At 35.5% G+C, this 14986-nt stretch overlaps 3 protein-coding genes across 13 annotated transcripts; 2 read left to right on the forward strand and 1 right to left on the reverse strand.

Annotated features, from left to right (window-relative positions):
* Positions 1–497: 497 nt before the first annotated feature.
* Positions 498–4192, forward strand: LOC122297826 (protein CELLULOSE SYNTHASE INTERACTIVE 3-like). 5 transcript variants are annotated; one of them, XM_043108038.1, is made up of 3 exons: positions 498–1214; positions 1379–1475; positions 2272–4192. In XM_043108038.1, the coding sequence occupies exon 3, from the start codon at positions 2359–2361 to the stop codon at positions 4027–4029; it is 1671 nt and encodes a 556-aa protein (XP_042963972.1). In that variant the 5' UTR covers positions 498–1214; positions 1379–1475; positions 2272–2358; the 3' UTR covers positions 4030–4192. The 5 variants fall into 5 exon arrangements, with proteins under 5 accessions (XP_042963972.1, XP_042963982.1, XP_042963967.1 ...); XM_043108048.1 differs by having other exon boundaries at positions 1394–1475; XM_043108033.1 differs by having other exon boundaries at positions 499–1214; positions 2279–4192.
* A 2934-nt stretch (positions 4193–7126) lies between these two features.
* Positions 7127–10461, forward strand: LOC122297916 (peroxisomal membrane protein 11C). 4 transcript variants are annotated; one of them, XM_043108055.1, is made up of 8 exons: positions 7127–7284; positions 8450–8659; positions 9033–9107; positions 9191–9265; positions 9368–9448; positions 9552–9626; positions 9745–9918; positions 10193–10461. In XM_043108055.1, the coding sequence occupies exons 2-8, from the start codon at positions 8468–8470 to the stop codon at positions 10226–10228; spliced, it is 708 nt and encodes a 235-aa protein (XP_042963989.1). In that variant the 5' UTR covers positions 7127–7284; positions 8450–8467; the 3' UTR covers positions 10229–10461. The 4 variants fall into 4 exon arrangements, with proteins under 4 accessions (XP_042963989.1, XP_042963991.1, XP_042963990.1 ...); XM_043108057.1 differs by having other exon boundaries at positions 7182–7332; XM_043108056.1 differs by having other exon boundaries at positions 7246–7401.
* Positions 10462–10541: 80 nt separating this feature from the next.
* LOC122297870 (F-box protein At4g00755-like) lies at positions 10542–14986 on the reverse strand. Of its 4 annotated transcripts, none has more exons than XM_043108053.1 (6): positions 14833–14986; positions 14125–14294; positions 12985–13404; positions 12719–12891; positions 11946–12064; positions 10542–10911 (listed from the first exon to the last, which is right to left on the reverse strand). In XM_043108053.1, exons 2-6 carry the CDS (start codon positions 14249–14251, stop codon positions 10635–10637), a joined length of 1116 nt encoding a protein of 371 aa, XP_042963987.1. In that variant the 5' UTR covers positions 14252–14294; positions 14833–14986; the 3' UTR covers positions 10542–10634. The 4 variants fall into 4 exon arrangements, with proteins under 4 accessions (XP_042963987.1, XP_042963988.1, XP_042963985.1 ...); XM_043108054.1 differs by lacking the exon at positions 14833–14986 and adding an exon at positions 14588–14794; XM_043108051.1 differs by lacking the exon at positions 14833–14986 and adding an exon at positions 14588–14793 and having other exon boundaries at positions 14125–14473.

Genomic DNA, 14986 nt, shown 5'->3' on the forward strand with positions numbered 1-14986 from the left:
TGATTATTTTAAGACGCTGTTTAGATTTCTCTAAATAATAAATTGTGTGAAGGCTTGTCAAAACTTCCAATACCCAGAAAAAACAAAACAAAAAATAGATGTCCAAAACATAAAACGATACTCAGTTTGCTATCACCTTCGCAACGCAGTTTACCATGATCTGTCTCCTTTCACACGTGGGATCTTTTCTCAACCTTACGCACCACTTTTGAAACGTCATTTGCCGTCCCCACCTCACACGTGGCGTACACGACCACGTCGACTCGTCACATTGGTAACGTAAAAACGTATTCAAATTTATCCCAAAATCAACGGTCGGATCCTCATTCTCAACCACAATCGTGGCCGTCGATCTTCATCATTCTCGACATATTACTTTAATGTCCCAAACATATCCCTTTCTCTCGATAGACAAGGCAGGGTCCATAAAAAAATAAAAAAAAAGGCTGGGTTAAACAATGTTTTTTTCACCCGAAAGAATCTAAGGAACGGAGTCTTGACATATCCTTCATCTAGAGTGTGTGTGTGAGAGAGGGGAGAGAGGGGGAGAGAGAGGGGGAGAGTGTGTGTGTCTTTGTGTGAGGGAGAATAGAAAGAGAGAGTGTGTTTGTGTCCGTGTGAGGAAGTTTTTGAATTTTGACTGTGATTGTTATACACAGGCTCTGTGTGTCTTCTACCGGTAAATGTCGAATACTTTGTGGGTTTTTCAAACACGGGCTTCTTCTACCCCTTCTTCTAGGTTGAAGATTCTTCTACATATATTTTCCTCCGTTCCTTTAATGACTTCGACCGTTTGATGTCTGTTTCTTCGTCACGAAACGAAAATGAGCTCTTGTTATTTTTTTTAATCTTAGAAACTGTTTTCTGGGTCACTGTGTTTGGAAAGTGAGTGACTGTCAGAAGGAGTGTTTGAAGATCCAGCTGTTGTTCGATTGCAGATTTTAGAAGGATTACTTGTTTCTATTTTGGTTAGTGTGTGTGTGTGTGTGTGTGTGTGTGTGTGTGAGAGAGAGAGAGAGAGAGAGAGAGAGAGAGAGAGAGAGAGAGAGAGAGAGAGAGAGAGGTTTGTTGGTCACGTTATGGTGGTTTGCTGATTTTTACAAACAAGCATTTCTTAGTTACAGTTTTCAGAGAGAGAGAGGTTTGACGATGAAGCTATAGTGGGTTGCTTTCTATGTTAAAGGGACAAGTTTCTTAGTTTCTGAGTCTTAAAGGTTGGTTCTTGAAGCTGTTCTTGCTTGCTTTCTTTGATGCTCATTTCTGAAAAAAGTGAATTTTTATTTTTTATTTTTCGATATTTATTTGCTTTCTGATACTTTGGAATTATATCTGGGTTATGTATTATTAATGCTTTAGTTTTATGTTCTTCTCCTCACAGATCCATTTGACGCAGGGTGATAGTGAGAGTGGCACAGTTTGGTGGCTGTTAATAGTCGAAGAACCCCAAAAGTTCAGGAGATTGAAGACAATTTGAGGTAAAAGAAAAATAAAAAGAAAACACTGTTTTCTTACTAATGCTTTGATTTTTCTTGACCTCTTTTGTGGTTTTGTACATTTCGAGTAAATTTAACTGCACTCAATGGAATACATCTGCAGATAGATACTTCTATCTTCTCTTGAAAGGAAAGTCTGTGTGTGTGTGTGACCAGGAAGGTCCATCTCTGGGGAGAAAAATGGGAATACAGCTTAGAGTCCAACCTTTCCCCCCATAAAGTTGTAGCTTTAATTTTTACTTTCCACAAAACGCCACATAGAGCATTATAATATAAGCACTAACTATTTAGTATGATAGTGGTTGTAGTAAATATGCTAAAGGGGCTGTTTTGGTATTTGATGAAATAATCTGCCGACGACTTTGTAATTTGACGGCTAGCCTTTAGAAGTAACTTCTTTCGTTTTCATCGACAATATCTTGAGTAATCAATTCCAATTGTATTTTATTTTTACGTTCTGATCTTTTTTGTTTGCATTTAGTGAGCACTTTCTAAAGCAGTGGAGGACTCGTGGGTCATCTTTAGGTACTTCGATTAGTTGGTCGGGTCTTGCTTTCAGAAAGAAGTTTTTCTGTGATCATTCAAGATTCTCCAAACTCTTGATGTTGTCCCATTTGTTTTTTTGTGTGTTTTTTTTATATCTTTTTGATCTGGGACTTTTATATTGCATACTTAATCTATAATTCATGTGTTTATGATTGCAACTGCTCCACTACCTTCTAATTTTTTTTAATGCAAATATCATTTCCTTTCTGTGTTTTCTCATCTGAATTGTTAGTTTACAGGCCTTAAAGTTCTCCGGTTCTCTTAATTCCATTCGTCACGGCTCTGTCAACAAATTTGATCGATAACAGGCTTTGAGATCATGGGGGAAGAAAGTATAGCTGACAGCCAGTCAGCTGAAGACTGGTTATCTCATGCACAAGAACTTGTTCCAGTGGCACTTAATAAGGCTAGGGAAGTGAAAGGGTTCCCTGGTAGGTGGAAGATGATAATGTCAAAACTGGAGCAGATCCCAGCATGTTTATTGGATTTGTCAACTCACCCTTGCTTCTCAAAGAACGCACTTTGCAAGGAACAATTGCATGCCATGTTGAAGACGTTGAAGGGAGCGATTGAATTAGCTGACTTATGTGTAGGGGAGAAGTATGAGGGGAAGCTTAGGATGCAGAGCGACTTGGATGCTTTGTCAGGGAAGTTGGACTTAAATTTGAGGGATTGTTGCCTTTTGATCAAGACTGGAGTGCTTGGTGAGGCTACTTTGCCTTCATCTGTAGCTGTGTCATCAGCTGAGCCAGAGGCTACAACCCATAGCAATATTAGGGAGCTACTGGCACGACTTCAGATCGGGCACTTGGAAGCGAAACACAGAGCACTTGACAGCCTTTTTGAGGTAATGAAAGAGGAAGAGAAGAATGGATTGGCTGTTTTTGGCCGGAGCAATATTGCTGCTTTAGTTCAATTGCTTACAGCAACATCTCCTCGTATCCGGGAGAAGACAGTCACTGTGATTTGCTCGCTAGCAGAATCTGGGAGTTGTGAGAATTGGCTTATCTCAGAAGGAGTTCTGCCCCCTCTGATTAGGCTTGTTGAGTCAGGTAGCTCAGTGGGCAAAGAGAAGGCTACAATTTCTCTTCAGAGATTGTCTATGTCAACAGAAACAGCTCGTGCAATTGTTGGGCATGGTGGGGTGCATCCACTCATTGAGATCTGTTGGACTGGTGATTCTGTTTCACAGGCTGCCGCTGCTTGTACTTTGAAGAACATATCGGCTGTCCCAGATGTGAGACAAACTCTAGCCGAAGAAGGGATTATAAGGGTTATGATCAATCTTCTCGATTGTGGAATTTTATTGGGTTCCAAAGAATATGCAGCAGAGTGCTTGCAGAATCTCACTGCCAGCAATGACAATCTAAAGAGGTCTGTTGTTTCAGAAGGTGGTCTTCGGAGCCTGTTGATTTATCTTGATGGTCCACTCCCCCAAGAGTCCGCAGTTGGGGCATTAAGGAATTTGGTTGCCTCGGTTTCTGTGGAGATTTTGATTTCTCTTGGCTTGCTTCCCCGATTAGTTCATGTGCTTAAATGTGGATCGTTAGGCGCACAACAAGCTGCTGCATCGGCAATTTGTCGGGTTTGCACCTCAACGGAGATGAAGAGACTTGTAGGTGAAGCCGGGTGCATTCCTCTACTTGTCAAGATGCTTGAGGCTAAATCAAACCGTGTTAGCGAGGTTGCTGCGCAAGCAATGTCATGCTTGATGATCCTTTCTCAGAATTGTAGAGAAGTTAAGAGGGATGATAAGAGTGTGCCGAATCTGGTGCAACTGCTCGACCCAAGTCCACAGAACACTGCAAAAAAGTATGCAGTTTCCTGCCTTGCATCTATATCTTCCAGTAAAAAATGCAAGAAACTGATGATCTCATATGGAGCAATTGGATATCTCAAAAAGCTCACAGAAATGGACTTCCCCGGAGCTAAGAAGCTTCTGGAGCGATTGGAAAGAGGAAAACTAAAGAATTTGTTTAGCAGAAAATAGAGAAAATTGCAACTGTCTTTTGTATAATAATGTTCTCCTTTTTCTTGTTAGTGTTTATAATCGTTGTTTCATTGTCTATATGAAACGAAGTAGTTGATGATATGAACCAAATGCACAAGCTTTGTTCTAATCTATGCAATCAATGTTCTATTATTGTTTATAATCTCTCTTTTTCCCTAAGGTGATTATCGGTTCCATGATTTTCTTATTGACTGCAAAAATGGAATTATTTCGAGCAGTTTTGAAAGATTGCTTTCGGATTTTTGGTATAAGTTAAGATCTGTGGAATTATCGCTTTAAGATTTTTGCTTTCGATTTCAGGTCCACGTAAACTTGGAATGAGACCCTGGTAGAGATTATTACTCATCCATCTCCTAAAAGCTCACCTGAGAATGCTGCCAAAATGCTATTAAATCAAACTTTGTGGATAGACTGTATCTTGACCTTTTCTGCTTGCAACACCAGGATCAAAGAAACTAACCCGACTCCAACATCAAGATCAGAGAAACTAACGTGACATCATTGAAGGTTTACTGTTACATAAAGTTGAAAGTTAATAAAATATTATTTTTATTTTAAATTTTAAAAAAATTAAATTATTTATTAAAAAAATTATAATGATGAGATGAATCTTTTTTATCTAATCTTAATAATTAAACCATCTTATCTCATCTCATTTAAACTCTCTATACATATACATATAAAGAGTAGAACCAAAAATTTATTAAATTATTCTCTCCTATTTTTACTTAAAAAACAAAAACAAAAGATAAAAAGTCTCTTTGAATTATCTAGAAATATGTCCTCCTGCTTAACCATCTTTTGAAATCTTTTTAGGGATTTAAGCCCATTACAGATGAAAATATCTTATTTGGAGTTGTATCATACAGTAATTTTGACTGTCCAAATGTAATATTTTATTCATTAAATTTTGAAAATATTCACTAAAATAATCAGTAAAATTGACAAAAATAGTGCGAGAGCAATACCAAACTGACATGAACAATGCGTAAACAGCATATAAACAGTACAAAATTCAGGTATTCTATAAAACAATGAGACCACACCTTTTTTAAATTCTAAAAATTAAAAACTATCTTATCTTATCTTATCTCACTCTCCAAACACATATTTTTTTTAAAAAAACTATTTTATTTGATCTTAATTCAAAAATTTTATTACTATTCAAAATATGTCATCTCATTTTATACTGTATATCCAAATGAGACTTTATTCTTCTTTTTATTTTGTTATTTTAAAAAAAAAAAATACTTAACATTAGTTGGTATGCCTTGTGTTAGCTGCTTCCTTGGTGATATGCTACATTGAACATTTCGGTTAGGGTTTTAAAGGAGATCATGATTGAAGGACTTTCTTCTATAAAAATGTTAGATCTTCAAATTATTTCTTTGTAGGTGTTTTTTTAATAAACAAACTGTGATTATTTTAATGTTTTTTTTTTTAAGTATTACATGTTAGAATATAAATTAAGTGGTCAGATTTTAACACATCTAATAACAGTCCAAATAATCCTGTGCAATCTTCAAAATTCATATATATATATATATATATATATACTAGTTGGGAGCAACGTGCAAAGCACGTTTGTTTAATTTTATGAAATGATTATTTGTAAAAAATAATATATATTTTATAAAAATTATTGATGTCACTTAATAATTTAAGGCATATTAGAGAAAATAAAAAAATTAGTTCAAAATATCATATAATCCAATACATGTTTATAACATATATAATTTTAGCAAAAATGTATACGAAAAATTTAATAAAATTATAACATAAACGGTAGTTCAAAATATGTGTCGTTTGATGTTTATATTATTATTCATCAATTTATGTTATCCTGTAGACAATCAATAGAGACAACATTGAAATTCTTATTTTGCTATTGGTTGAGTCGATTAGGGACAACATAAAGTTAAAACATAATCTTTTTATAAAATTTGTGGTATAATATTTTCTATATATAGCATATATATAAATCCTAAAATATATTTTGAAGTTGTTGGCCGAATTTACTCTTTCTTGATTAGTTCAAGGATCACGGCCTTTGTCACGTACCCATCATAGCAAGCCTACGTGTGGAATATGACTTAGCGGAAGTTACGTCCTACTACCATAGGAAAAGAAAAAACACTTTGATCAAACACACTTGTATTATATATTATATGAGATTTTTAAATTTGAAATATTCAATAATCTGAGTTAATGAAACGTATAATACACAAATATTATACTTAGGGATTTACGTCTTATGCACCTAATATACATGTATATGTTAAGGAAAATGAGAAAAATATAATAACTAATCTTTAATTACTTATTATTATATAAACTATTAAGTATTATTATTATTGTGATTAATAAATCATATAACAACATTGAATGCTATCTCTCTCAATATTTATGTCTTCATTTTATATGTCAAACCGTTAAAACAAACGGTGTTAACTTTAACGGAAAAATAAGAAAAACCGTTAAAATAAGATTTTCCGTTTCATATACACTTTTTATATATAGAAGATATATAGAGTAATGATATATAGAGTCGTAAAGTATGTAAACACCGTATAATCGTTTTGAAAAATAATAAAATTTACAATTAAAAATATTAATTTTTTTTTATGTAAGTCTTGTATTAATTTATTTTTTAAAAAAATTGTACAATATTTACACAACTACCATTATGAATATCATTTATCCAAATACATATATTCCTAATTTCTTTGTCCAAATGTCTTCTTGGTTTATAAAGTTATTTTACGACAACATGGATAAAAAAAATAATAAAGAAAAGTCAATAATCGACGAAGGAATTCCTGTTAGTTATGTACAAGACCGAAGACTCTGTTACCATGCACGCAGTGCCTGTCTGGGCAACATTATCTGTCCCAAGCGGCAGCAGTGTTAAAAACCCAGATAAGGCAATAATAACTGTGACACACGCCGAAATCATCCTCTGTCAATCATTCTCTTCCTTGAGATGTGTCCTCCTGTAATCTCTGGTCCCACAAGATCACGACTCAAACGGTTCAGATAATGAGTTGAAGAGGTGGTCCCACGTTGATCATGCGAGGGCCGGGACTTCAATTTACGATCCACAAAAGGTATATGGGAGAAAAGTCGGATGCTTTTTTGTTTGTTTATTATGGGAAGAAGAGGACCAAGCAAGCCTTTATCAGAACCTATCAGAGAGCAAAGAGGAGGAGAAGGCCTGTGAGGTTTATAGAGACGGTAGGTTGATTCTTCTTTTCGAGGCCAGTCCATCGAGCACGTCCTTCGGTCTCTCTCTCTCTCTCTCTCTCTAGAATTCACAAGCCCCGGTCTTTCATAGAACTCGCAGCAAATTCTGTATGAAAGATTTTGTCTTTCAATAATATTTGGATTTGTTTCCACGCAATAAATTTGAATTTTCAGCTGGGTATTGAATTTCTATGCAATATATTTGTTGTTTATATATTATTTTCAGCCTGTTTGTGAGGTTTTTAGAGTTAAATATTGTGTTTTTTTCAACCATGTTTTTATTTGGTTTCGGATGGGTACTTCTTTTTATTGTAGATTGTTGAAAGTGTGGAAATGGGTAGTGGAGATATTTGGGTGAAATTGATTTGTTGAAGTCAAGTCGTTTGTATATCTTTTTGTGATTTATGGTCTGTTTGGCTTTGGAAAAATGAAGGAAAATAGAAGAAAACTGAAATTTATTGAGATGTCGGTGTTTGATTCATTCCTATTCTTAGCTTCTTTCTGCAACTAGCCAGCCTTTAATACATATTCCAAATGGGTTTGTCTTGGCCGAATTGGATTAAGAGATGAGATGAGATGTTTTTAGATGAAAAATAAAAGTTGAATAAAATATTATTATAATATTATTTTTTAATATTATTATTGTTTTAAAATTTGAAAGAGTTAAATTGAGATTTGAAAAAGTTGAATTGTTTATTATATTTTGTGTGAAAATTTGAAAAAGTTGTAATAAAAATATAAGATGAGATGAGTTAAGATACTTTCCCAATCCAGGGCCTAAAGTGGGGATTAAAGCTAAAATCATCATGCATTTATATCACTAATTATGCAGGAGTGTTTTTGGTTTTCCACTTTCATATATTGCATAAGATTGGATGCGTTTCATTGATTTCTGAGTTTGGATAAGAGTATAAAATGTTCCCGCAGTGGGTTGGCGAAGTGATTTCTGTGGAAAGATTTGTTGGGACATGCCTTCCTGCAGTGTTTAGCGAGACTTAAATGCTATTAGTAGTCTGTTTTTTATGCATTACTGCAATTTTCTCTTGACATGCTTACATTTGAAGATTGAGTTTATTTCATGGAATGATGCCTTCTAGTGTCATTCTTCATTTTATTGATCACTTAAAGTGAAGTTCACCCGACCTTGATTTTACAGGATTATTCAGCGTAAAAGATGAGTTCACTGGATGCAACTAGGGCAGAACTAGCTCTTATTGTTTTGTATTTGAACAAGGCAGAAGCAAGGGACAAGATATGCCGTGCAATACAATATGGTTCCAAATTCTTGAGTAATGGAGAGCCTGGTACAGCCCAGAATGTTGACAAATCAACCACCTTGGCACGGAAGGTTTTCCGTCTTTTCAAGGTTAGCCTTCACAATGTGAACCAACTCTACTTAATTTGGCTACTTCATTTGGAATTGTTGCATAATTTAGTACTTCGATCTTAGTAAGAATTTTCTGAGTGTTTTTTTTTTTTTTTCTCCTACCTGTTTATTTATTATATAGATGAAAGTAAGTTGTGTTAGAGTATTGATGCTTTGTTTGTTACTGGAAACTGCAAGAGGAGAGAGAATATTATTTGAAGTTAGGGGAGCCTTCTTGTTGTATTTATCTCCTTTCATAGTACTGGAATGGAAACAAAGAGACACTTAGCTTTGCAAAGAAATATTATATTCATCTTGCTACCCAGTATGTTAAATTATGTAAAATCTTATGTTTCACTCTGTCAATTTACAGTTTGTCAATGACTTGCATGCTCTTATCAGTCCAACTGCGCCAGGAACTCCCCTCCCTCTTATTTTGCTAGGAAAGGTATGATTGAGATTGTTCATCCTGCAGCTAAGATGTTGTTCTTACTTGTCTTCTTGGTGACCCTGTTTTAATGCTTGTTACAGTCCAAAAATGCATTACTGTCAACTTTCTTGTTTCTTGATCAAATTGTGTGGCTTGGTAGAACGGGAATTTATAAGGTATGGAATGCAAATTTTCTTTCTTTCATAGTTCCTGGTGTTTTATATTGGCGTCTGTGAATAAGTTTGCAACAAGAAGTTTAAATATTTTGTTTGTTACAGAACAAGGAACTGACTGACCTGAGTGGCCGCATCTCTCTCTATTGTTGGATGGGTTCCTCAATTTGTAGCACTTTGGTTGAGGTTTGTTCCAGTCCACTTTTCCTTATCCATTGGTTTCTGCACCCTCTCCTCCAACAAGATAAAAAAGAAAAAGAATCTCAATAACATGAGTGATTAATATCAGATTGGGGAGCTTGGAAGACTTTCTGCATCAATGAAGAAGTTGCGAAGGGATCTTAATCACAGTGATAAGTATCAAGTATGTTTACTGTGCTCTTGTAGGCTGAATTACCTGTCAGATTTTTTCTTTTTCAATATCATTTTACTGTTCCAACATACCTTCTCCCCCAATATGCTTTGGTCATCCGTGAATGCAGAATGAGCAATATCGTGCCAAACTTGAACAATCAAACGAGAGGTCTCTGGCCCTAATCAAAGCAGGCATGGATATTGTAGTAGCTGTTGGGCTGCTTCAATTGGCACCCAAGAAAGTTAGTCCCCGTGTAACCGGAGCCTTTGGATTTGTTAGCTCCCTTATCTCTTGTTACCAGGTACTTGCCAATCTCCCCATTCAGAAACCCATGTTCATTTGTTTAACTATGGCAGCTGTAACTCAACTGTAAAATATATATACAAAAAGATAATTACATGAATTTAAAAGATGGTGATGATTGGATGACAAGACCTTAGTATTGGCCTTTTTCAATGGGGGAGCAAGGTCTGATTTCAATGGCATAAACAGATTGCAAGGCTTGATCTCTAGCAATTAGTGGTTGCAAATCATCCAATTTTTGCTGATTTAGACTTCTGGTTTCTGCCATGCAGTTGCTTCCATCGCCGGCCAAGTCCAAGGCAACATGAGAAGACAAACAAACATCTCCTCAATGAGCTTCAATGTTGTCTAAATAATTATTTAGACTTGTATGAGATCAAAACTTGGTATGAGCTGTAAGCAATTTGCCCACTAGCAGTGTAATCTTTGCAATCTCATCCTCGACCTAACTGCACGATTATGTCGGCTAATTGTATACCGTGGATTTACTTGTAATTATACATACCTATTGATCTATGATGCATGATAGTATTTTATATCCTACGTAGGAGCAAGCATTCTGGAAATTTTTTCATAAACAAGAGTAAATCCTTTTGAGTGAGACAATTGGAACATAAGATGTGGCTGTAATGCTACAGTGAGCATGATTGGAATCAGCTAGGGGCTTTTAATCCTTCATACGTAAAGGGTGGGAGGGGAAGACATACAACAAATTCAGAGAAGATATTCGTCTTCACCCTCATCCATTTCAGATTCATCAATATTAACAACTAAATTTCCATTTCCGTGCAACATATTGGCAATATATGAAATATGCTGCAAATCTCTAAGATGCCTCTGCAACTGAGCCAGTGCCGTATGATTTGATTGGGCCTGTAACTCAAATGGCCTGTGATTCTTAATCTTCAAGACAAACTTCCCACATGGTTCAAGAATTTCTACACCGAACGCTGGAGATAAGGGCCTCCCCAAAACTTGAACAAAAGATATGCTGCAATTTACAATAAAGCGTATCATATTATAAACTACATTAGACTTCCTGTCTTACAGTCTTGCTAGCGAAACAATAGGATTGGAACACCCGATATCACTTTGGAGGTTTGCCTCGACATTTTGAGTATTGATACATGTACAACTATTTTTACAACTTGTTATGCAACCATATTTTAAAATGAGTGTATTTATGTAGAGTGATGTTACTTATTAGTTACTTTACAAAAATGCCCGTAATTTAAAATATAGTTGTATAAAAGGTTGTAAAAGGGTTGTATGTCTATCCTTTTCCTTTAGTAAGATCCACATCCAACTTCATTAACTAAGATATTTGTGAGGGCAAGGCTGGATGTAAAAGCATTAGAAGAAACCCACAGAACCTAGTTCTAGGCATGTGTCAGTTTAGTCGAGCCCCAGCCTTTCTGATAAAAGCTTAGGCTGATATGTTTTTTGGGGGGAAGTAAGCTTATGCTATTATTAAGATAAAGTATTAAAAAGGAATGTAAAAATAAAGATAAATAACAAAATTATATTAACAAAAGCGTGGCTTCTACTAAAAACTCTCAACATGTGGAAGAAAATAAATCTCCAAGATTTTTAGATATAAGAAATTATTTGTACAAGCATCAAATAGACAAGTCTTATACAAGCCCTGATAAAAAAGTGTAAAAAAACTATTCTTTATCAGTGGGACCCACTTTTGACAAAGGACTTTTATGGAGCTTGTCTCTTTGAGGCTTGTACCTAGCATTACTTGACAGACATATGTCAAATAGGAGGAGGGAAGCCAAGAAACCAACTTGTGATAGGAAAGAGACTTATTCACAAAAGTTATTTCTATGAACCAAAAGAAATGAGATCATATAAAACACTATTTGAATATTCTGTTTTTTAGCTTGTTTAAGCTATACATGGTTGTATGTAACAGAGCAGGAAAATTAGCATTTCATGGGCTTAGCAAGCCCTCCATGGCATAATTGCAAATGAGTAATAATAAGGCTCATGTAAAAGGAGTAAGTAATATGAACAAACCAGATATAGTATAAGCCATCAATTTCACATCTATGAACCCTACCAAGCAGCTCAATCTGCAAAATTCCACCAACACAAAGAACAGGTTCTGGAAGCCTGAACTTCTGCAAGTGACTCTCCTGTACATGACAAAGTAATTAAAGAAATTTTTGTAAAACGATAATAAGATCAAGTGAAAAATTACATTCTTCAGATAGGGATTGCAGACAGAACATGGAAAACTGCATGAAAGTGAAAGTGACTAAGCCCAAGTAATCTTTAAAACTGAAAAACTTAGAAAATGTCTATGAGTATAATCACACAAATCTTAACTCGTTTGCTCCTATGTTATCTTAGACCCATCCACTTCCCTCAAATGAAAATTCGTTCTTATTCTTTGGATAAGTTTGGGAGGGCGTTTTTCATAAGATGAGGCAGTTACCATGGAAGGACTCTTAATGTGACTTTTATTGCTGCTGGTTTCAAGCTCAGGGAAGTTTAGGTGCTCAAAACCGGTTATACTATAACAAGCTTTTGCTATCTTCATGCTAAAATCAAAGGAAATTCAGCTTTTGCAGAAAAAGAAATATTGCCTTTTGAACTTTCGCTGGCAAAGCAAATTCCAGTTTTTAAACTATGTGATAACAGTGCAATGCCTGCAAAAGATTGCACTTGAGCTCCTTAACGGTTGTAATAAAATAAACACCCCCAATTCCTAACACTCCTGTCACCTCAGAAACCAAAACGGAATTGAAAAAACATTATAAAGTAAAGAAAGTAGTACTAAAACACACCTGAGCCATTGGAAATTCTTGTGAAGTGTAGGTCCATACGAACTTGTCATCAGCAGAATCAGGTAATGAGTAACCAGGGAGATCATTCCCTGAATCTGTAGGGCTTTTGGGATGTCCCACTCGGAAGCGCACAGATTTGGCCGAACATATTGGTAAACCCTTGTCAAAGTAAACTGGACAAATTAACATATCACATCACCATCATCGAAAGATGCTTAAAAGTCAGTACAAAGAGGAAGAGCGCATAGTTTACATCAACAAAATACCTTGGAAAGGGCGTAAATTGATCTCAGTAATAACACAGAATTCATCAACCAATTTGTATTCTAGTGTCTCAGGCACCGCAGGATTACTTTGTCCTTTACTTGACCAGTATGAAGCTCTCCATCGAACATTATTTGCTGGATGGAGAGTATTATAAATACTTTCCTCTGGATAATTATCAGTGCTGGATGCACTAATTGCTTTCAAAATGCAATCCCTATCAGTAAATGTTGTAGAAGCTCGAGCTAAAAGGGCATAGGCCCTATCATCCCTTTCCAAATATTCCCATTCCTTCGAATAGCTAGATCCAACTTGTACAGCATCTACTGCCCAGCATTTGTTCAATTCAACAACATGGGCAACTCTAGATAACTGAGAAAACTTTCTCAAGCATAACTGCTTCCAAAGACCATTTGCAATCACTGCAGATCATTGAGTTCAAACCTCTCAGTTCAATCGCATAGGGACTGAGCATGTTTTTACCACTGAGCTAACAGAGTTCTTTAACTATCAAATTGATGTAACACAAGAACTGAAAGAAATATTACATATCAACCAAAGGATGTCATCCTAAGCTTAACACAACATAACATGCTACCTACCATGTTGAACCTGTAATCAGACAATCAGACGACTCTATGGGCAGAGGGAAAGACTTGCTCTCAATTTCTTTTCTTTCTTTTTCCCCTCATGAATGATAACTAAGTATTATCCTATCAAGTAAATATTATCCCACCCATTACCATGCTCTCCAACAGCTTACACCTTCACCAAAATGTCTCCTCTCCTAATCTAGTTCAGTAATAATTATAACACCCTTTATCCATCTGCTGTCTACCATCTTACACCTCACTAAAATGTCCCCACTCCTAATTTAGTACATCACCTACTTAACAAGGCCTGAAATGAGCCAATGGTCTATTTATACTTGAGCAAAGTAACAAGTACTACCAACTTTTTTCACATAAATATTAACTAATGTTATTGATATGATTCCATTTAGTAGAGTTTCTGCTAAAACCAGTAACTGAAGAGAAAAACCTATTTGAATAACTTGGACCATTAAATAAATTGGTGTTATGAGCAATATAAATTGAGTCTATCACGTTCAGAAATGAACAAAATTAACAGTTTCAGCTCACCAAAATGTTGCCAAGATCGGGAGATAGAACTGACACGGACAAGATCATATGGATCATCCACATACGTAAAAATCTTCAACAAGATGTCGGGGTCGAGCCGATCCAAGAAACCCATACAAGCTTCCATATCACTTGTTTTGCAACTCAGTTGTTTGTTCAGACTTCAAAACCTGAATTGGCAGTTGAGAATTCTTCAATCCAATTTATTAAAGCTTTTAGTGTAAACATCGAAACCAAACAAACACTCCCCATCCCTCTCATGTGAATGCCCATCACATCAAACTGAACAGAATTTCTGTTCCCATACTAAAACCACACGGCCTTATCACAGCCCCTTATATACATGATACTGTAAAATAACACAATTCGCAAATTGTCACCAACCAAATTTCAGTAAAGAAAAAGAAACATAAGAGGCGAAATTTCTGCAGAAAAATTGAAGCACAGCAGCTCAGAAGCTCACAAGATCATATCTTATAATCATAAATTTCGGCGGATATCTGTTGCCGACGTTTAAGAATCAAAGACAAACTTTTGTGGCTGTCTTTGTCATTCACCATAATTGGGCAGAAATTGAAGATAGTAAGAGATGAAAATCATAAATAAAGTTTCCGACTTAAATTACGTTAATTTATAGAATAATTTTTTATAATCTTTCTATAAAACAAGCACTCATTGGAATATAAATATAAGGAATATGATTTGTACATTTTGTAACACGCCGACAGAAGAGGAGTTGAGAGGAATCTATTTTCTATCGGGGAAGACTAAGTCTGGTTCCGGTCTAGGAATTCAGGTAGACCTCACCCAGAATCCGAATTTTAAATCTGGACCGGAATTCGGATCGGGTTAATCCGGATCA

The sequence above is a fragment of the Carya illinoinensis genome, chromosome 2 (genome assembly GCF_018687715.1).
Source record: "Carya illinoinensis cultivar Pawnee chromosome 2, C.illinoinensisPawnee_v1, whole genome shotgun sequence".
NCBI lineage: Eukaryota > Viridiplantae > Streptophyta > Magnoliopsida > Fagales > Juglandaceae > Carya > Carya illinoinensis.

Bases quoted from the DNA above. Each gene is read 5' to 3' on its own strand.
- LOC122297916 (XM_043108055.1), top strand. From the start codon at position 8,468: ATGAGTTCACTGGATGCAACTAGGGCAGAACTAGCTCTTATTGTTTTG. The intron at 8,660-9,032 runs GTTAGCCTTCAC...GTCAATTTACAG, and splicing joins AGGTTTTCCGTCTTTTCAAG to TTTGTCAATGACTTGCATGC. The intron at 9,627-9,744 runs GTATGTTTACTG...CCGTGAATGCAG, and splicing joins ATCACAGTGATAAGTATCAA to AATGAGCAATATCGTGCCAA.
- LOC122297870 (XM_043108053.1), bottom strand. From the start codon at position 14,251: ATGGAAGCTTGTATGGGTTTCTTGGATCGGCTCGACCCCGACATCTTG. The intron at 13,405-14,124 runs GTGAGCTGAAAC...AATGATCTGCAG, and splicing joins CCGATCTTGGCAACATTTTG to TGATTGCAAATGGTCTTTGG. The intron at 12,892-12,984 runs GTATTTTGTTGA...TAATTTGTCCAG, and splicing joins CAATTTACGCCCTTTCCAAG to TTTACTTTGACAAGGGTTTA.
- LOC122297826 (XM_043108038.1), top strand. From the start codon at position 2,359: ATGGGGGAAGAAAGTATAGCTGACAGCCAGTCAGCTGAAGACTGGTTA.